General features: G+C 38.1%; 1 protein-coding gene and 1 non-coding gene across 3 annotated transcripts; one reads left to right on the top strand and one right to left on the bottom strand.

Moving 5' to 3' along the window:
• The first annotated feature begins 2,124 nt into the window (after window positions 1-2,124).
• On the top strand, window positions 2,125-6,472 carry LOC105044623 (uncharacterized). The gene is made up of 4 exons (XR_012141341.1): window positions 2,125-2,276; window positions 2,798-3,178; window positions 4,646-4,766; window positions 6,066-6,472. It is a non-coding gene; the product is annotated as an uncharacterized protein (transcript).
• A 1,683-nt stretch (window positions 6,473-8,155) lies between these two features.
• LOC105037752 (tetraspanin-6) lies at window positions 8,156-9,926 on the bottom strand. 2 transcript variants are annotated; one of them, XM_073257246.1, is made up of 3 exons: window positions 9,081-9,919; window positions 8,685-9,004; window positions 8,156-8,571 (listed from the first exon to the last, which is right to left on the bottom strand). In XM_073257246.1, exons 1-3 carry the CDS (start codon window positions 9,579-9,581, stop codon window positions 8,532-8,534), a joined length of 861 nt encoding a protein of 286 aa, XP_073113347.1. In that variant the 5' UTR covers window positions 9,582-9,919; the 3' UTR covers window positions 8,156-8,531. The 2 variants fall into 2 exon arrangements, with proteins under 2 accessions (XP_073113347.1, XP_073113346.1); XM_073257245.1 differs by lacking the exon at window positions 8,156-8,571 and having other exon boundaries at window positions 8,578-9,004; window positions 9,081-9,926.
• Between the last annotated feature and the right edge of the window lie 12,836 nt (window positions 9,927-22,762).

Here is a 22,762-nt window from a genome sequence, read left to right as displayed (position 1 = left end):
AGAGAGAGAAATTTCTTTTGCACTGTTGTTTATTAAAATGTTTGTATGTATCTCAAAAAAAAAGTTTGCAAAATTATGTTACAGGGACGTTAATAGCCGCAACAAGTTCGTCGTTTGGTTGGCCTGGCTAAAGTTGCACAGACATTTTAAAGGGGCAAGATGTCTGATATAGATCGGGCTCCGAAGAATTTTAAAGGGTCAAGTGTCTATAGATCGGGCCTTTACCCCTCATCTTTCCTCCTCTTCCCTGGCCTCTCCCCGCCACCGCCATTGCGCTCCTCCGCCTCTGGTTCCGGTTTCCTCGCAGACCAAGTGTCTCATCATGTGAATTAGCCTTTCTCCGGATGCGGGAGTCTGGCATTCCGCGGACTTGGTGTCCATTAACCGGCTCCGCCCTCCAACTGTTCGACGGATTCCACCAACGAGGTTAGTGCCCTATGGCCATCTCCTTCAATACTCAAGGAACTTTGCTTTCTCTGCAAGATGAAGGAGAACAAGCCGAATAGAAAGGGTCACACCTATAGTTTTTTTTTTTCGTGGCATCATGTTGTTCGAACATGGGGTAGTCTTTTAGTTCTTATAAACAAGCAAAAAATATAAGTAGTGATGGAATATAGAGAGTTAAAAATAAATATAGAACAAAAGAGAAAAAAAGAAAGCACATAGAATCTGTTTATTATCTTAGATGTCATAACATCCAAACCAACAAAGATTAGAAGGGAGATCCATTTGATGCAAAAGAATTCTTTCTTCCTTTAGATGCAATCATTCCATGTGATAGGACATATCTAAGGATGCATGGAAAGCATAAATGTGTATGTAATTCCGTATGCTTGGGTGTATGTTTTTAGGTACATATTTATGTATGTACATGCGTGCATTTTTTAGGCATTTGCTGTAAATGGTGGGAGGATGTCAATCAGCAAGGCAAGAAAATATGGTTAAGAACCATGGAATCAAAATGAAGCATTCATAGACAACACTATAACATATATAATCTGGCACTGAGAAAATTATAGAGCACTTCAATTATGTTTTAAAAAGTCTGATATTAAAAAATAGGGGGCATTTTGCAGTTTCATCACATGATCGTTTGAGGAAGTTAGATTGACAAATTCACCAACTACGGTGGTGTGATGAATGGGAAAACACGAAGCTTTAGTTTCATCATTTTAGTATGAGAAATTTTATGTAAAAATTTCAAGATATAGTAGTAACCATATCTACATACCTAACATACTCCTGCAGAGTAGACTCTGACCCAAAGGGTCAACCACCAAGTTTTCAGGTGACTATTTTCCAAATTCCTAAGATTTCATTTTAGGTAGCGTATAACAGCAAGTTCTCTTGAATATATATAACCAAGATACGTTTAAGCTTTCCCTTAGGTTCCTGGGGCTGTAAGCCTGATGTGAGATCCTAGTATGTCAATGAGATCGATTGGATTAATAGCTATATCAATAGTAATATCAGGCGTGCCGTAGTAAGTGTGCCATGGCTGCACCATTGATCAAAAAATTATATATCATACGATAACCGATCAAGTCCAGAGAGAGACCACATAGGCGGTCACGTTTGGTCCGGCAGGCCCATGGGCAACAACACCAGACGATGAGCTTAACTTATTGGGCTCATGAGGGAGTGATCACTTGGGCCTTACGATGCCCAGATTTTGGTTACCTATTGGTCCTTATAAGGCCATCTCTAGCAGAGAAATCGTAAAGCGGGAGGAGAGGCGAGCCCTAATTTCCAGACCTGTTCCTCCTTTTTTCCAGCCGACCACCCATGGTCTTCGACCGCGGACCATCGAACACCATCAGCTTCGGCGCCGGCTAACATCACCGCCGGATACGGGTATATTTCCACTCTTGCAGGCCAGGCATCCCTTGTTGTCTTTCTTCCCTGGATCCGGCGAGAGGCTTTCCCCCTCCTCTCTCGCCCTCCCTCCCCTTCTTTGCATTTTTCCTTTTTTGTCTTCCTTTGTTCAATTTTTCTCATTTCCTCGGGTGAAGTATTTAGCTTTGGTTAGAGGAGCCTACTTTCTTTCTTTAAAATCAATATATATATATATATATAATTCCTAATTGCTGTGGTGCTTCCTGAGAAAATTGGATAGTAATAGTAATTGAGTATCTTGTTTTCAGTAGGTCGTTTATATTTCTCTTCTTTCTAGTCGAGGCTGATTGAGCAAAAGGAAAGAAGTTGATGGAAAACCTATCAATGCATCACAAGTCGATTACTCGATGAAGATTTATTGAATAACTGACAATAATGCGGTATTCTTCTCTGGATATAGAATTAGTGTTTCCGAATGTATTGTATATGCGCAACTCTACTGATATTCTGCAATATAATATTATATTTGGAGGGTTTCAGAATTTTATGTTCGATGCATTCGTTTATTTGCTTTCTTATCTTTAGGTGACATTGTTCTATGGCTTTTATTTTCTTCATTGGCTTTTTCACTATTTAAATCCACATCATTGAACTCACGATGGCATGGTATTTCATTCTGCTGAATATCCCTATGATGGTACTTTTTAGTCCTCATAGAAAAATTCCCGCACAACACTTTGTTAATTTTCTTAGATTTAATGTGAAATCTATTGTGGAGTAACCTTTGCCATGTATGCATTACATTTTCGACAGTTCCTTTCAAGAATTTAGTATTCAGTTGTCTAATGCTTTATCTGTTCTCAGCAATCCGTTCTCTATTATTTCAACGTCTTATTGCTAGCATTTGTGTGTTACATGGGCTTTTATAGATGTAACGTTGCCTCCTTTCTCCTCGTGTCAGATATTCCTGCTACTGTGTTGGTAACCTAAAAGTGAAGGTGATAGTTGATAGTTTGCCATTGGTGTACGCTGTACAAAACAGTGGAGAGAACGATGGCTCTAGCTGGAGTTCTGCGGAACAGCCTTCGCCACTTGTCAGCTCGATGTTTTCTGCCACTTTCGCTTCCACTATCTCGAAAAGTCTTCACTCCTCTGCCTGTTGCTCCCACCAGCGGAGTTTGCCCAACATTTTTATCTGATCTGCACTGTGGTTTTTCTTTGGAAAGATTATTTTCTACTTCTACAGCTGGTGCAGTTTTTAGCAGCTTGACTGATAATCGATACCCAAAGAGAAGGCCTGGAACAAAGCCTCGACGGAAAAGAAGCAGCCTAAAACCTCCAGGTTTGGACTCAACTCCTCTAACCTGTTTAATTACCTCTTATCTTTAGCTGTGCCTTAGCCTTCTTTGCAAGTACCATACTCTTTTGCACATTGGCTTACTTTAGTAGTCCAATATCACATTTGGTGGGCGCACTTGTTCATTGTAGTTGATCATCTTTCAAAATACTCAATAGCATGTTGAAGTTTGTTGGTAGCTCGTTCTGCATGTGATCTGATGAATGTTTTTAAAAAATCTAGATTTCAAACTTTTAATATTATCTCATCCTGTTCCCAGAGTCTGGAGCTATTGTTTGTATAATTTTAAACTATTTGTTTTGGAAAGTTGGCTTGGACCGTGTGTTGAAGTCAGGTTTGATTGAATCTGAATATGAATTAATTTTCTGTTGCATTTTTCTATTGGAAAATTTGAATGTCTTGTGGAGGATTGTACCATGTTAAATTTGTTTAATATAATGCTGCTTAGTCACCAAATTGTTATTACTATGTTTGGTTTATAGTAGTATCAGAAAAATATTAGACTAAAAATATGTGGAACCTATTCTAGACATTACTGTTAGAACTAATACACTTCAATGGGCTCAACAATCTGGTCAGTCCAGTTGGAGCAGGCAAAGCACAACTTTGGTTTGATCTCTGGTCTTTTTTTTTTTTTTTTTGACAATATAATTTAATTTACAGGTTTCAGAAGGCACTTATTTGCAGAAGTTCAACCAGCCTGTAAAGTGTAAATATGAATGAAAGATGAAAGCCTCAGGGAGACTCCAAATAGCTGGGATAGGGCCATTTATTTGTTATTAATGTTTTTGTTATCTGAATACTTCCTCTTCCATTATGATCCTCAAAATGCTGAAACTTTCTAGAACTTTGGTCATGATTGTTCTTGGCATTCTAAAAGTGGAATATCTTCCTTTAGGATATTTTGTGCTTTAGAGCATCTGGTACGATGACTTCTCCATTAAATCATGGGTATGCTTGATATAAATCATTTTAAGTAAACTTATTGCTTCTTTTTTATCATTAATTCTACCTTTTAAAATTGAAGTTTCAGATTGATTCCTCTTCTTTTTTTTACCTTAGTTTAAAAGAATTAACACTGTCAGCATATTTCACATTCCTATGCATGAGTAATAATTTATTTACATCTTCCAGAAGTCTCTTGTTGCATTCCTTTCAAAGGCTGGTTAGGAGTATATAGTTACTTGAATTGTCAACTGAGGTTAATTCATCTTTCAGGTGCATCCTGGTAAAACTCTTCCTGAATGTGGGAAGAGTCTTGATGCTCAAAATCATCGTCAATGGAAAATTTGTGTAATTGCATTCACGTCTCAAGTCATCACTAGTTTCCACGAAATCATTACTCTTATCACTGTTTTTATGACCGCATGTTGCATGTTAGGTTTTTAGACTGAAAACTTGTTTCTTTTCTGTTTTTGCATTCATGTAGTAATGGTGTGATGAAGATTGCAGGTCCGTATGCTTGGGTTCAGTATGTTCCTGGAGAACCAATACCTAGAAGTCGACCCAATGAAGGAAGGTGCAAGGAAGGAAACGGAAGAAGCGCATCAAGCAGAGGAAAGCGTTTATATTGGTAAGTTTGCAAATAATTTCATCTTCTGGATTTTATTCTAGTCTGAGGGAGTATTATTTAATATTCTTGTGGATCTCTTGTCTTTAGATTCCTTGATTCATCAATTGGTTGATTATTGTCGATTTGTTCACTTGGTCTACCAAAATGCCATCAATCGTCCTTTTCCTCTAGGATTGAAAATTTGTTAACGCTTTTGAACCTGCAATTGCTGCCCAATCAATTTTCACTTATAACAATCTTGGTAAATCATCCATAAACGTATAAAATAGCAAAAATTGCAGCAAATTGAATGTACGTAGGTCAATATCTCTCGTAAATATGAGTCGTTGAGAAAAAATAGAAAGATGCTGCGTTATATACATCATTTTTTTTATTCTTGGTTTGATTAATACCTTGATCAATTCATCAAGTCATTCTTGGATGTATTGTAACCATTGGAATATGTGTCAGCACAATTTAGGCATCTGCAATATTGAAGAATCTTCCAACCATAGCTCATATACTTTCTTCAACTAGCAAGCGAACTGTGACTCTGTATGAATAAGGAAAGAAAGGAAGCATACTGTATATGGAGAAGAAAATAAGAAGATAAATTAAAGAGTATAGCGGGTATAAATAGTGAAATTTTTTGCATCTATTTATTTATTTTGATTCTTTTTTGGTATCTTTTTCTTTCTTTGCACGAGCCATTTCTAAACCCAGAGAATTTTCTCCTTTAGGATCTTTTTCTGTCAGTAACATTGGAGTGTGGTTGGCCTTCTCAGGCGGCATGTAGTTGAAGTTTTTATCCATACGAGACAGTTCGTTTGGTGCTGTACAAAATCACGTATGCTTTTACATGTGACTTTGTTAAATGTTAACCATTCCATTCATTCCATGGGACATGGAATGGACTCTTCATCCATGCCCTTATGTTCAACTAAAAATGGGTTACAGTGTTTGATCGCCTGATATTCGCCAATATTTAGATAAACTGTTTTCTTGGTGGATGTAATGTTATATTCAGTATTTATAAAGAACAAGTTTGAAGTCTACTCTGCTGTCTGCGAGTTACCATTCAAGGACTGATTGCACCTTGGCATTTATTTCTGCATCTCATACCGTCTTACCTGGTTAGATGTGGGTCTGCTGTTTTCTTTTCTTTTCTTTTCTTTTCTTTACGTCATTTTATTTTATTTTATTTTGTCTATTGTATAAATCATTCATGTGTAAATTCCTATCTGCTAGTGTATTGAGGATGACGAACACCATACTATCTGATCTCTTAGCTAATTCAATTGCTTTGTGTTATTTGTGCAGTCTGAGAAAAAGAAACGCAAAGCTCAGTGGGCAGAGGCTAGGAAGAAGAGGGACATGAAGAGGATTGAGAGGAAGATGGCTGCAGTTGCTAGGGAAAAAGCTTGGGCTGAAAGGTTGATAGAACTGCAGCGGTTTGAAGAAGAAAAGAAGGCTGCAATGGCTGGATAACCCTGTACAACCATACTCATTAAATGGCAGCACCGGTGGCCCATGTTCTGCTGACTCCCATTGATATTTATAATTTGTGCATTGCAATTTGGATACGTCCACTATGATTTTCATGACATGCGCGTGAGCTGTCTTACGATGAATCCCTACATTTAGGGTTCCTTTTGATTTGTTTTATAGGCTCTTGGCTAGATTACTATTCTATCTTGCATTTAGATTATAAGACTTCTTTCACTGCTTGATGATGCCCTGATACTGGTCTTTAAAGGGATGCAGGTTCTTTAAAATTGTGCCGCTTAAATGTGGGAAGACCATTTATGACTTAGGATGGTCGCTAATTTTTGCATTTTCTAGCTAGCTCATAGATCATGTTATATCATATTTTTGAGAAATTCTTTGTGCACGCAGGCGGTGTAGAAAATTGATATGGAGTGCATGTTTTATTTCATTAGTCTACGTAGCATTGCTTCCACGTGTATTATGTCTGCAGTTTTATTTTTTATTTAAAATTTTGAATGACGAAAATATTTTATTTTTTAAAAAATTATAATATCGTATGTCATATTATGATATCTGCATTTAGAAAATCATAATTTTTATTCAATATAACGTCATGATATAATGCAGGATGTCATAATTTTTTAAAAGAATAGAATATTTTTGTCATTCAAAATTTTCAAACGAAAAAGTGAGCTATATGTATTAAATGCAATTGGAAAGTGGTCGGACAAAAATATTCATTCATATTATGACATCCTATGCACGCGAAGATATAATATGTCATAAGATGTCATGATTTTTTTGCACAGGATGTTATAATATGATATAGGATATCATAATATGTCATAGGATATCATAATATTTTTTAAAAAATAGAAGTATTTTCGTCATTTAAAATTTTTATATGAAAAAAAAAATTATGAGCATTAAATGTGCGTTAGAATGCAGTGATTATGTGAATCAATCGAATAAGATAGTGTATTTCATGTTGAATTTTCTGCACCGTCTGTGGTGCATAAAAAATTTCTCCATATTTCTTAGCTGCAATCTAATCATTATATGGGAAACCACGAACTAGAAGGCCAGATGACTATTTCTGCTATTATGTTTTGCCATTTACATTCATTGCCTATTTCTTTTTTGCAGCCTTTGGGGCCTGACCTTAATTAGAGGTCCTCAACAGATGGGTATTTCTGTTGAAAGTATGAAGATGTTGCAGTGTTCACACAAGTCATGGGCGAGTCAGCTGCGTGGCGAGTGCTGATTATGATATTCTGATTTAGATTACATTGCATTTTCACATTTCCTAGAGTAAAGATAGAGAGATAAGGAACCTCTTATCTGTCTGACATTAAGTGCAAGCCTATTGTTTTTTCCCATGTAGTGTCACAATGTCGGCAATGTTGGCAATTGAATGTTTGTGAGAGTCTTTGCAGCTCCCTGGTTATCACGCTGGCTATAGAACCATACCATCATTGGTGAAGACTGAAAAGATCTCACCGTTGGATCTTATGGAAAATGGTTTGAAGAAAGCAGCGTCTTTTGAAAATTTTTTGATTGATGGGTAAGGGGAGCGGGTGCATTCTCTGATATGCTCTCGGAGCTAATGGTAAACCTTGCTTGATGAACATCTCTTCTGTAATACCACCATCTCTAGATAACAAAACTAATATTAAGAAGATGAACGAGATAAAATTATTATGTAATCTCAACTTAAGAGCATATTCCGTTCGTAATTGGAATCAGAATCGGAACGATTATATCTCCAATGTGTCAATTGGAATAGAATTTGAATAATGGGAATATAGATTGGCTTTTAGGGACCAAGACATTTCCATCTTTTCTTGCAACCGGAATGAGAGTGGGATTTTCCCCAGAGCAAATCCAGCTCTTTCCAGTCAAACATGCGTTAAATGGAATCATGCCGGCAAGGGGTATAAGATGCTAATGGAATTTTATCAAAAAGGCTGACACAGCTACAATCCTGCTCATTTTGTCCTCTACATGAAAGCAAGCATCCATTCTCTTGTCAATATTGAAATCTCTCCTCCAATATATTACATACAATAAAGCTCTGACTTTTCTACCCATAATAAAAATATTGAAATCCCTTCTCGGCATGTATGCTCGTATATATGTATATATTGGAAGGATGCTTGCCCGGACCCGGATGTATACCTTCGCATCTCAGCTATCTTCATCGGATCCGAAATCCTCCAGTGGAGCTTCGGCCAAAAGCTACAGCCTCAAGAAACTCACCACCTTTATGGCACAATCTGCCTTCAAACGGAGGGAGAACTAATAGAGCCGTTCCCCTCTGTCACGCCACCACTTCCACCTGCAACAAAAGGAACAACCACCATCCCTCATCCTAACTGCGTACCGTACAATGGAATGGAGTATATATTGGAAGGCAGGTAGGGGAATAAATGAATAATAATAGTGGAGTACCAGTAGTAGTCCCAGCGAGGTCGGATTTTGGACATGTGGTTCTCGCCGTAGGGGTAACCCCATTCGGCGCGGCGGGCGTTGCGGAAGGCGCAGTAGGCAGTGGAATAGACGAGGATGAGGACGACGAGGACGACGACGTTGAGGACGGAGAGCTTGTGCCAGTCCCGCCTCACCAGTTCCAGTACCCCCGCCTTGCACGAGTCGCACGAGTAGCACAGCACGCTCGCCGCGTTGTTCCATCGGTAGCAGTCCGCGTCCTGCCCCCCCATCGCCGCCCCCCCGCTGTATGTGCACGACGTCGGTGGCTTGCAGCACCCGGACTGCACAAAAACGCAACCTTTACAAACTCCTCTCTCTCTCTCTATACATATATACAAATACATCATAGGTTGTTACCTGGATCGGCGTGAGGTCTCTTTGGAGGTAGTCCATGGGAGTCCAGAGCGCGATCTTAGCGCAGGCCTTGGAGCCCACAACGCAGGCCCTCGCAGCCTGCCAGTACCGGTCCTCCGTGATCCGCCGCCGGAGCCACCCGGAGTAGTCCTGCAGGTGGTACTCCCGGTACATCCGGCCTGGCACCTGCACCCCACCACCACCGCCTGTGACGGCGAAGCCGAACACCGTGATGCCGAGAAGCGCCGCGATGAGGAGGAGCATCACCAGAAGGTAGAGCCCCAGCGCCCACACCACGTTGAAGCACGCCCCCACGAACCCCGCCAGCGAGACCAGCAGGACCCCGAATCCCAGCACCAGCAGCGGCGTCTGCAGCAACGACTCGCACGTCGCCGAGCTCCGTGCCAGCCACAGCCCCCCGCCGATGATCGGAATCGACGCCAGCAGCGTCAAGAGGTTCAGGTATCCGATCACCGTGTTGCTGCATCCATACACGGGCGCCATCTCCACTCCTCTCTTTCCTCTCCCTTTCTCCCTCCAGATTGCCTTCTATTATACTTGCTCCTTTCCTTGCTCGCGTTCTTTCTTCGTCTGCTCGGCCTGAGAGTGGGTAGTACTTTCCGCTTCTTTTCCTTTCTTCACGTTGTTTCGTGTTTGGTGTCTGGGCTGCTTTAATAATGTGGTGCTGCTTTTTCTGAAAACAACGAGAAGCCTCTTGTAGTTTTGTAGGGTGATGGATGTACTGGTGCTTCCTCCTTTTCTAGGCAAGAGTAGTCGCCGTCTTCTTTCTCTTAGATGTTAAAAAAGAATGGTAAGGAGGTTGGCCTTATTTTTATGCTTTTGTTTCATGGACTTCTTTATGGATTGTTAGTGGAGTCTCTTCTTGTTGTTTAGTGTATATGATCATGCTTTTGGGGAGATAAGATCGGAGACTCCGCAGCATACTTTTGATGACGATGAACCACGCTGTGATCACTTTATTGCTTTAGGTCGAGAGTATTCCAGCTGTTCAGAAGGATCCAGACACGAAGCGACCTATGCCCGATTGTGGGGTCGAGCACAGCGTGCCAATTTCGACAATGAGGAAAGAATGGACCGTCCCATCTGTAGTGACCTTTTTAGTGTTTTTGGACTCGAGAATGTGTTCGATCTTCTTAGATTCCCGTTTAGCTCAAAATTTAGATTTCCGTTTAACTCAAAATTTAATTCAAACTCTTACGGGCCAGGTAAGGTCCTCCGTGCGAAAAAAACATCAGAAATTCTTTGGCGAGAAATTCTTTGTGCACAGTGCACACCACTCACACGTGGAGCCGGGTAAAAAAAAAAAATTTTTTTTTTTCCGCACCGCTGCCCAGCACCGAGCCAATCACCACATACGTTCCGCACCGCTTGTGGTGCACAAAGAATTTCTCAACACTGCAGTATCCACTTTGAATATTGCTATTTGAAACTTTGGTTAGATCGGTAGTTTGTTCTCCCATCTACGCTGAAAATTTCTTTAAGCTTTAATAGCACTGTGACTCTTATTTGGGATGTAATTTTTTTCCTTTTTTTGTTCTATTCCTTCTTGTCATCGGATTAAATTAGCTAAATTTTACATTAAATGTGATATATTTCTTCCTCTCTTTATTTTGTTATTATAATAATTTTTTTTTTTTTTAATTTTAAGACTAATCTTGTAGCTAGAAGCTGCAAGTATCATGCTGTTAGAAAATAGGATGGCAGCATGTATAGATTTTAAAACTTTGAAAACATACAGCGAAAAATAAATCGGATTAAACTCTTTAATCCACATGCAAGATACCAGATCTAAACCTATCCAAACCTACGAGAAAGCACATATAATTAATCAAAATTTAGAAAAATTATGAGATCATATCTCATTACCTTTGCGTGGGTAGAAATTCACCACTTCTGATGATCTCAGATTCGTAGAAGATGGAGCCACACATATGTCCGGCCTCTACGGATATCCACTGGGATCAATCTCGATTTTTTTTGTAGAGGATTCTTCTTCTCAAGAAGAGCCTTGGCCTTGAAGACTCTGATCAACTCCTTTGATCTTAACTGTGAGATCAACTCTTTGATCTGCAGCCTTCTTCTTTTTCTCCTCAATCCTTGATCTCTAAGTCACCAAAACTCCTTCTAGACATATGGAAGAGAGAGCACCCAACCTTTGAGCATGAAAAGGAAGAATATGAGAGAGAGGAGGCATGGAGATGGAGAGAAAGAAGGTTTTCTTGATGAAAAATCAATCTTAAAAAATCCTAGAGACTTCTCTTTAAATAAACACAAACCCTGACACATATTAGGAACCTATCATGTTAAAAAGATAGATTTTTATCTCATAAGAATCCTCTCTACCTTTTAAATCTAATTTATATCAAATAAAATCAGATATAAAAGATAATTAATCAGTCATTTTAAGTATGTACAACAGGCATTCATGGAATACATGTCAGGTGGTTGGGGCGTCAACTCTTGACGCCCTACAAAGGGATCTCCAGCCATAAGAGATGGGGCATGGACCCCACCCTCTCTCCTCCACGCCATGACACATAAGAGGGGGTGGGCCCCTCTAGGATATTGCATCCAATAATTTTTAAAAAGAAAAATTACGCCACCCATTCTTCCATCTATTCCATAAGCATACTTAGAGATAATTAGAAGATATGAAGAGATAAAGTTAGGATAATTATGTCAACTAATTGACTTAATTAAATTCTCTTCGACTTATAATTAAGAGCCGAATTAAATCCAAATGAATTTAGGTTAGGTTCAAGGCTATGGACTTGATCAAATCAAAGTTTCGAGAAGAATTAGATTTAATCATGTGCTAGCATGGTTCTCATAAACCTAATAGAGTTTCAATAAATCTTAACTCAATTGAAACTTCATAAGTCCAATTGGCAAATTCAAGATTAAATCTCTTAATGTGTGATCCCATAAGTTTCATTCTATCTGGTAGTGAGATATATTGTGATCTCTATCACAATATCATCAAAACTCCTTTCGATGGATTGAAACATTTTTAATTCTACACTTCGAGGGCCATCGATCATCAAGATGACGCCTGATGAGTCTCACAATCTACTAGTAAATCTAACAGTATGTAGTGGCGACCCAGTAAAATGAAAGTACGAACTTCTAGGTGCAGTTATCATATGATTTAGTCCTTCTATCGTGAGTCCCGACTTGACAGAGGTTATGGAGAACTCGTCAAACCCCATCGTCAGTCATATGTTAGATTGGCTCGACTCCAGTTCATTTGTGAATCTCGTGAAAACTCTTTTTAAGTATTCACACTTACTTTGGCCAAAGACTTTCTGAACTCAATCTCGCAAATCACATAGGACTTCTCCTTTTCTATCAAAATCGATAGATTCCATCTAAGTGCATCATACTCCAAACAGCAAATCTGAACCTACTGAAGCCAATATACCGAATAGCTAGAGACCAAGAGAATATGCAGCCAAACTCAGTCGCCTCACTGCGAATAGCCAATGTCACCGCAGATCAAAGGACCACTCACACTACTGCAGCATCGAGAAGACCATTGACGAGTGATTAGAGATCCATGTAGTTCTCGTGTTGGTCACGCTCAGTGTAAGTTATTCTTTAACAACCACCTGCACCTTCATCCCAGTATCTCTACACCGCAGACTCAAGACTCATCTGCCTATAATGGAGGTGAACCATATACCGATCTCAAACGGATTGATCACTGTCTTCCGTGATGATCTTTTGATCGGAAGCATTTAGAAATTAACCATTAATTAATGTATGTCTGAAATTCTTAACTCTTTAAGTATATACAAAAGTCATTTTTATAAATTTTTAAGATAAATCATGGACACATAAGCATGATTGGAATGAAAAAGTCCTTTATTTATAATAAAAGTATTATAAGTATAAATTTAGGTCCTGAAAATATATAATGTGTTAGCCAATAATTAACTTTTAAGACACAAATCTAACAAACTTCCACCTGACTTAAAGCAATTGGCCATATACCTTAGACCCATCTTCTCAAGGTGAGCTTCGATCTTCTGCTGGCTGAGAGGCTTGGTTAGCGAGTTCGTCATATTTAGTGCAGAGTCGACTCTCTGCACCTTGACGAACTTCTTCTCGAGGTATTCGCATATAATATGAAATCACAGACCTGAGCTCCTTAGCAAGGACTATGGCACCGTTATTGTCACAGTGCAGTACAATGACATCTGATGACATCACACCCAGCTCTGCAATGAACTTTTTGAACTAGAAGGTTTCCTTAGCAGCTTCAGAGGTGGCGATGTACTCGGCTTCATGATCGAATCTGCAATGATTGGCTGCTTGAAACTCTTCCAGCTAACCGCACCACCATTACACAAGAAGATACACCCCGATGTAGACTTTCTATCATCTACATCAGCCATAAAGTCTGAATCAGTATATCCTTCAACTTTCAGCTCCGATCCTCTACCAAAGACCAACATTAAATCCTTAGTCCTTCTCAAGTATTTGAGAATATTTTTAACAGCAATCCAGTGTTCTTCACCTGGATTCGTCTGATATCTATTCGTGATGCTCACGACAAGTGCTATATCAGGACGTGTACATAACATGGCATATATGAGGCTCTCTATTGCCGAAGCATAAGGGATCTTGCTCATGCGTTGGATCTCCTCAGGTGTGTCAGGACACATCTTCTTGAAAAAATGAATGCCATGTCTAAGAGGCAAAAGATCCCTCTTGGAGTTTTCCATACTGAATCTTTTCAGCACCTCTTCTATGTACATATGCTATGAGAGTCCTATCATTCTTTTAGATCCATCTCTATAGACCTTTATACCAAGAATATAGGAAGTTTCTCCTAGATTTTTCATGACAAACTCTTTCGACAACCATACTTTGATCGACGTCAATATTAGAATATTATTTTCAATTAGGAGGATGTCATCTACGTATAATACGAAAAATGTGACAGCACTCCCACTGACCTTTTTGTACACACATAGCTCCTTATTTTTGATGGAATAAAACGTTTTGATCACATCATTGAAGTGAGTGTTCTAACTCCGAGATGCTTGCTTGAGTCCATATATGGATATTTGCAGCTTACAGATCTTATGATCACTATCACTGGACATGAAATCCAGAGGCTGCTCCATATAGATATCTTCCTCAAGATATCCATTTAGGAATGCAGTTTTCACATCCATTTGTCAAATTTCATAATCATAAAATGCTGCTGTGGCAAGCAGAGTACGGATGGATTTCAGCATGACTACGGATGAAAAGATTTGATGATAGTCGATGCTTTCGCATGAACTATAACCTTTCACAACTAATCTTGCCTTATAGGATCCTATCTTACCATCCGACTCAATCTTCCTTTTGTAAATCTATTTATACCTAATAGGTACAGTACCTTCAGGTGGATCTACTAAAGATCAAACCTGATTGGAATGCATGGAGTCAATTTCTGACTTTATTGCTTCCATCCATTTCTCAAGTCTACATCTAACATTGCCTCATCGTAAGTTTTGGAATCATTTCTAATGTCCCAATCTCTCACAAGGAATGCTTTTTCTAAATCCTCTGTAAGAATACCTAAGTATCTTTCAGGAGGACAGGAGATCCTACTTGATTTATGAGGTGGAGGAGGTATCACATCTACTAGCTCATTATTGGGTTCAAATTCTTAGACTCGATGCTCTTGAGAGACTTTTTCTTCGAGCTCAATCTTCCTCCCACTGCCTTTATCTTGTATAAATTCTTTTTTCAGAAATACGGCATAACGGTTCACAATCATATTATGATCCTCAAGAAGATAGAAGTAGTATCCCATGATTTTCTTAAGATATCCTATAAAACGAGCTCTAAAGGATCTAGCCTCTAACTTGTCCACCTGCTGTCGCTTGATATGGACCTAACATCCCAAAATCTTAAGGTACCCAAGAGTGGGTTTCTTACCATGCCATAACTCATATTGTGTGGTAAGAATGGATTTAGAGAAAATTTGATTCAAGAGATGAATCGCAGACAGCAAAGCATGTCCCCAAAGAAAGTTAAGAAGATCTGTGAAGCTCATCATGGACCAAACCATATCCAATAGAGTTCGATTCCTCCTTTCGGATATTCCATTGAGCTGAGGTGTCTCTGGAGATGTCCACTGTGAGACTATGCCATTGTTCTTGAGATAGATCCAAAATTTTTCACTAAGGTATTTCTCTTCTCGATCTGATCGAAGAACCTTTATGGGTTTTTGATCTATTTTTCTAATTAATGTCTGAATTCTATGAACTTTTCAAAGGCTTCAGACTTTTGGTGCATCAGATACACCAACCCATATTGTGAATAATCATCAGTAAAGGTTATGAAGTAGATATAGCCACCCCTGACTTCTACATCAAATAGACCATACACGTCAGTATGTACCAGGACTAATATCTTAGTAGTCCTTTCTCTTTGTCCCAGAAAGGACAGCTTGGCCATTTTTTTCTTGAAGACACGATTCACAGACTGGATAAAACTCAGAAGTCAATGGTCCAAGAAGACTATCTTTCTCCAGTTTGTTGAGTCTATTCTCTCCAATATGGCCTAGCCTAAGGTGCCATAGATACTTTTGACTGATCCTATCTCTAGATCTCTTAGACCCTATGGCATTCACTATTTGCTCGTTAATATTTACACTTGCATCGGTATGCAAATGGTAAAGACTGTTAATCAAGAAAGCACGTGCCATAAATTTATTTTCAAAATAAATAGAACACATGTCTTTATTGAAATAAAAATTGTAATTATCCTGTGCCAGCACAGAGATAGAAATCAAATTTCTACTGGCTACAGGTACAAAGTAACAGTCTTTTAAAAATAAACTAAATGCTAATGGTAGTCGCAGAGGATAGGTTCCGACGACTATAGCAGCAATCCTTGCTCTATTGCCGATCCGGAGAGTGATCTTGCCTTCCCTCAGCCCCCTAACTTCTTCAAGACCCTGCATTGAAGTGCACAAAGGAGCACTTGAACCAAAATCAAGAATCCAACTAGAAGAAGAGGAAACTGTTAGATTAGTTTCAATAATGAGCAACTCAGATATACCTTCAAAAGGCCCATCATTCTTTCTGTTCTTGATAATCGCCAGGTAGGCCAGACAGTTCCTTCTCCAGTGACCTTCAACATTGCAATGAAAATATTTTTCTTTATCATTGGCCTTCTTCGAAATCTATTTCTTGGGCTTGAGCTCGTTCTTCTGCTTCTTTGTGGGTTTTTTTTTCTTCTTGAAAGAAAGCTTTCTTTTAGAGGAAGTCTGCTCCACAGTCAGAAATGTGCCCCTTGAACTCTTCATGGTGCCCTCTACAGTCACCAGCATATTCAATAACTCTGGTAAAGTGACATCAATCTTATTCATATGGTAGTTCATAATGAACTGACCATATGAGTCAGGAAGAGATTGGAAGATCAAATCTACCTGCAGTTCCTTGTCCATGTTCATACTGAGCTTCTGAAACTCCTCTATGTCCTTGATCATTATCAAATAATAATCATTGACAGACTGCCCATCACGCATCTTCACTCTGAAAAGTCTCCGGGAGACTTCAAAGTGAGCTGTGCGACTCTGTTCACCATACAACTCTTGCAGATGAACCAGCATTTCTTTAGCAGTCCTCATGTCTTTGTGCTGTTGCTGAAGATCATTGGACATGGATGCTAAAATGTAGCACTTTGCCTTGTTATCTTCGTCCATCTACTTCTCAAGTGTAGCTCGTTGATCAGCGGATGGGCAAGCAGGTAACTCAGGTGCTTCCTGATCGAGGACATGAGTGAGTTTTTTCAGAATTGAGAACAATTCTCAAATTCCGGAGTCAGTCTTTGTAATTGGTACCGGTCAACCTATTTGTATCGAGGATTCGGGCTAAAGAGTTTGAACTCGACATGGTTATCTACAGAGAGAACAGTTTCTAGTTAGATTTTATATTTATAATATTATTTATTCTAGAGACTTAAAAAATAAACAAGGGCTCCCACTATTTTTTCGAATCTCCCACATTCCTCGAGTGGAGAAATGAAAACCTATATGCGATCGATTTTAAGTGGGTACTGCGGTCTCATTAATCTATACATACCTCATCTAACAGTTATTGATGAGTACAGACTGATGAGTGGATAACACTTTGTCCATTGCTTTACTAAGCAAAGTACACTGGCCTAGGTCTCTAAGTCCTGTGGCTTCACCTAACAGTTATTGGTATATTCCTTAGTTAAATCAGACCCATCATTCACCAGCGGGTGCAAAACCGTTATTGGGACCTCACCTAACAGTTATTGGGTCCAACCTTATCTCTACCCTAAGATATCACATGTCAATAGAGTGATTGTACCTTTCTGATGCAACCGAACTACTGTAACTAGCCGAGAACAATCAATACCAGGAAGGCATCCGCATCTCTACAATGATGGAAGACCTCTACACTAATATTTAATGAGGAGATTTGAATTTAGATCTCTTCTAAATTAGCAGATCAGACATTCGACTGATTAAATTAGGTTAGCACATCAATATGTCTAATCAGCCTAGTTGGCATGAGTAAACTCGAGTCAACAAGTAACTTAACATGAAACTAAATCTTTTAATATGGCCAGGTAAGTTAAGATGCATGAGGGTCCCCCACTGCTTTCCTTAGACATCAATCAAAATTGATCAGGTCAGACAACGAAACTAATTAAATAACCACTATCTAAATACTTGCCTTAGATACAAATTGATCGATTAGAATCGATTAGATTAACCTATTGAAACGAGTCCGAACCACTGAGCCAAATTCGATTTGAATCAATCAACTCACATCAAAATGTGAATTGATGTGACCAACTACAACTAAAGTCGACTTTGAACCCCTTTGATCTAATCCTAATCATCCATCGATTAGGTTCAATCAACTGTTCAAAATCGAAAATGAATTCTCGCCTGATCTAATCAATTAGACCCTAATTATAGTTTGTGGACTTAAATCTAATTTGTTCAACCCATACCCATATGCAACAACACAATTTCAGATCTAAAAATAATTTTTACATTATGTTTCATTGCATGCATTTAGTGGCTTATGATTTTGAAATTGTTTCAGATCTAAACCTAATTTCATATATCAAATATATATAGTTTCAAATCTAAATCAAATATGCATCATAAATACATTAATTTCAGATCTAAAACTAAATTTACACATATCAAATATGTAAAAAATCAAATCTAAAATAATAATTAAAATATTTTAAAAATATCTTTTCAAAAAATTGATTCACATCAAACTAGGACAACCTTTACAATATAGGAGGTAAACCCTATATCAGGACAACCTTATATCAATTTGATATGAACTTTTAATCATTTTAATTTTAGATCTAAATCAAAATTGAACATATCATATATGTTAATTTTAGATCTAAAAGATTTGATTTAATTATTTTAAAAATAATTTTCAAAACCAATCAATCTTATGCTAGGACAATCTTTGCAGTATAGGGGTAAATCCTAGATCAGGACAACCTTATATCAGCACAAAATTAATTTTAAATCATTAAAACTTTCAGATCTAATCTAAAAACTAAATCATATGTGTTTTCAAAAACCTGACTTTGATACTACTATTAAAAATGGGGTAGGCAGCATGTGTAGATTTTAAAACTTTAAAAACATGCAACGAAAAATAAATCGGGTTAAACTCTTTAACTCCACATGCAAGATGCCAGATCTAAACCTACTCAAGCTCAAAAGGAAGCACATATAATTAATCTAAAATTTAAAAAAATTATGAGATCATATCTCATTATCTTTGCATGGGTAGAAATTCACCGCTTCTGATGATCTCGGATTCGTAGAAAATGGAGCCGCACATGTGTCTGACCTTTACGGATATCCATCGGGATCAATCTCAAACTTTTCTTCTTGTAGAGGATTCTTCTTCTCAAGAAGAGCCTTGACCTTGAAGACTCTAATCAACTCCTTTGATCTTAACTACAAGATCAACTCCTTAATCTACAGCCTTCTTCTTCTTCTCCTCAATCCTTGATCTCTAAATTACCAGAACTCTTTTAGGCGTGTGGAAGAGAGAGCACCCAATCTTTGGGCGTGGAAAGGAAGAATATGAGAGAAAGGAGGCATGGAGATGGAGAGAAAGAAAGTTTTCTTGATGAAAAATCAATCCTAAAAATCCTAGAGACCTCCCTTTAAATAGATACAAATCCTGACACATATTAGGAACCCTGTCATGTTAAAAAGGTAGATTCTTATCACATAAGAATCTTCTACCTTTTAAATCTGATTTATGTCAAATAAAATTAGATATAAAAGGTAATTAATCAGCCATTTTAAGCATGTACAACAGGCATCCATGAAATACATGTCAGGTGGTTGGGGCGCCAACTCTTGGCGCCTCACAAAGGGATCTCCAACCATAAGAGATGGGGTGTGGACCCTACTTCTCTCCTCCACGCCATGACACATAAGAGGGGTGGGCCCTCTAGGATATGGCGCCCAATAATTTTCAAAAAGAAAAATTGTGCCACCCATTCTTCCATCTATTCCACATGCATACTTAGAGATAATTAGGAGATATGGAAGAGATAATGTTAGATAATTATGCCAACTAATTGACTTAATTAAATTTTTTGGGCTTATAATTAAATGTCGAATTAAACCCAAATGAATTTAGATTAGGTTCAAAGCTATGGACTTGATCAAATCAAAGTCCCGAGAAGAATTAGGTTTAACCATGTGCTAGCATGATTCTCATAAACCTAATAGAGTTTCAATAAACCCTAACCCAATTGAAACTTCATAAGTCCAATTGACAAATTTGAGATTAAATCCCTTAATGTGTGATCCCATAGTTTTCATTCTATCTGGTAGTGAAATATATTGTGATCTCTATCACAATATCATCGAAACTCTTTTTGATGGATTGGAATATTTCCAATTCTACTTTCAAAGACCATCGATCATCAAGATGACGCCCGATGATTCTCACAATCCGTCAGTGACACCGAGCAGTATGTAGTGGCGATCCAGTAGAATGAAAGTACGAATTTCTAGGTACAGTTATTGTATGATTTAGTCCTTCTATTGTGAGTCCCGACTTGACGGAAGTCATGGAGAACTCGTCAAACCCCATCGTCAGTCATATGTTAGATTGACTCGATTCAAGTTCATTTGTGAATCCTGTGAAAACTCTTTTTCAGTATTCACACTTACTTTGGCCAAAGACTTTCGAACTCAATCTCGCAAATCACATAGGACTTCTCTTTTTCTACCAAGGTCGATAGATTCCATCTAGGTGCATCCTACTCCAAACAGCGAACCTGAACCTACTGAAGCCAACGTACACAGCAAGGATCCGAATGACTAGGGATCAAGGGAACGTGCAGTCAAACTCAATAGCCTCATTGCGAATAGCCAATGTCATCGCAGGTCAAAGGACCACTCACACCACTACAGCATCGAGAAGATCATTGACGAGTGAGTAGACATTCATGTGGTTCTTGTGTTGGTCATGCTCAGTGCATGTTCTTCTCTAACAACCACCTCCATCTTCATCCCAATGTCTTTACATCGCAGACCCAAGATTCATCGCCCACAAGGAAGGTGAACCATGCATCGATCTCAAATGGATTGATCACTATCCTTCGTGATGATCTTTTAATCAGGAGCATTTAGAAATTAACCACTAATTAATGTATGTCTCAAATTCTTAATTCTTTAAGAATATACAAAAATCATCTTTGTTAATTTTTAAGACAAATCATAGACACATAAGTATGATTGGAATGAAAAAATCTTTTATTTATAATAAAATATTACAAGTATAAGTTTAGGTCCTGCAAATACATAATGTGTCAGCTAACAATTGACTTTTAGGACACAAATCCAATATCTACCTCGTTCGGTTTGGTGTAATTAATCAAAAATGAACTTCAATTTCAGCATAGTAATTGGAGAGAGAAATTAGATATAAATCATCGTTGAGTGTGCTTTTTGTATGAGAATTTAAATCGATCTCTTTTTTGTAGCTAAAAACAATCTCTGCAAACTTGCCGTGGAACCAAAAGCGTCGAGGACAAGTTCAAATTGTTTCATACGGAAGTTGCTTTCAGGAGGAAATCTACTCATTTTTAATGGAAGATTATATTAATATTTTTATATGACATCGTGGCAACGAAAAGTAATTTCAGTTTAAATTGTATTGTAAAACTAAAAAAATGTTCCAAGCCATTGAATGCCCACTCATATGTTTTATGCATTCTGCATGGTTTATTGGAAATAAATGGATTTTGTTATGAATATTGATGTCCTGATTATTCAATCCACCAGGCTGCTTCTCTACAATCTCTCACATGAGCTTCAGATTTTTGGGTTCCTAAACAGCCATTAAGCTTTGTGTTCATTAAGGCCAGATTGATTATTTATGCATACTCCACCAGGCAGCTTCTCATATAATCTCTCCCACTGTAGGAGCTTTCAGATTCTTATAGAGTTCCAAAACAACCATTAAGGCTAGAGTTGATTAAGGCCATATTGTGTAGTTCGACAAAATGGACTACTGGTTACTTTCCACTAGTGGGATCACCTTGTGGATTTAAATTCCTTTGTTGCTTGAATCTGGAGATTGTATTATCAAACCTAACAGGCCTAATGAGAAAGATTGCCACAAATTGGATCATCAAATGTATGTAACACAAGTGGTGCCACTCAACATACCTTCTGATTTGTCATATTTATTTTTTCTTGGAATTGTATTGCAATTAATTCTAAGACCTTCACTGGCTATTTATTAACTATTAACTCTGATAAAGCTTGCAACTGGCAATGACTCAGTAAAGCCTATCAATGATCTAGCAAGATATTTGTCTATAAATCAAAGTTACCTTTTGGCTATTATATGATGAGATTGCATTATATCAATTGGTTCTAGACCATCTTGATCCATCATCACTATCAAGGTCCTTTGGACAATTTATTAATTTAGTTTTATGGCATATATAAGCTCTAATAAAATTTCAGACAGTTTTTTCTAATAAGACCAAAAACTTTTTTTGAAAAAAAGGCTTGGAAGATGGGAATAACACCCTTCCATCTCAGAATTTATTAGCAAGGCCATCTTAACATGCTCTTGCAGTTATGAAGTTCTGAGGCTAATCCTTAACAGTATTGGAGAGGCCATCTGCTTTTTGCCTTTTCTTTTGCCGTCAAAGGCCAGGCCTAAGTATTTTTATGTATGTTATGAGAAAATGGAACAAAATTTATTTGATCTAGATCCATCAAGGCTGTGGGATAATTACCTTAGGAAGAGGTAACTCAATGAGTAACAGCCTCTTCAGAAAGCCAAGAGCCAATCAGCTGGACATTGACATAGCCAAAAATTCAAAGAAAAAAGAAGTCTTCTTTTCAACTTATTAGCATACAAACAGTAACAATGTAAAAGCACTCGAGAACTCCTAGTACCTAGTGACCATCATAGGCAATGAAGCTCTCCATGTTTCAAATTTGAACTGATCGGCAAGGATGAAGTGTGAAACCCATCTTACTAATTCAATATGAAAACTAAACAGTAGTTGAGAATCCTAATGCATCAATGAATGGTTATAAACTATCGACAGAATCCTCTTAGCCTTAGACCATGATGATTTTGTAGAAGGATCCT

Source organism: Elaeis guineensis, chromosome 5 (genome assembly GCF_000442705.2).
Source record: "Elaeis guineensis isolate ETL-2024a chromosome 5, EG11, whole genome shotgun sequence".
NCBI classification, from domain to species: Eukaryota; Viridiplantae; Streptophyta; class Magnoliopsida; order Arecales; family Arecaceae; genus Elaeis; species Elaeis guineensis.
This window is presented reverse-complemented; position numbering and strand designations above follow the sequence as displayed.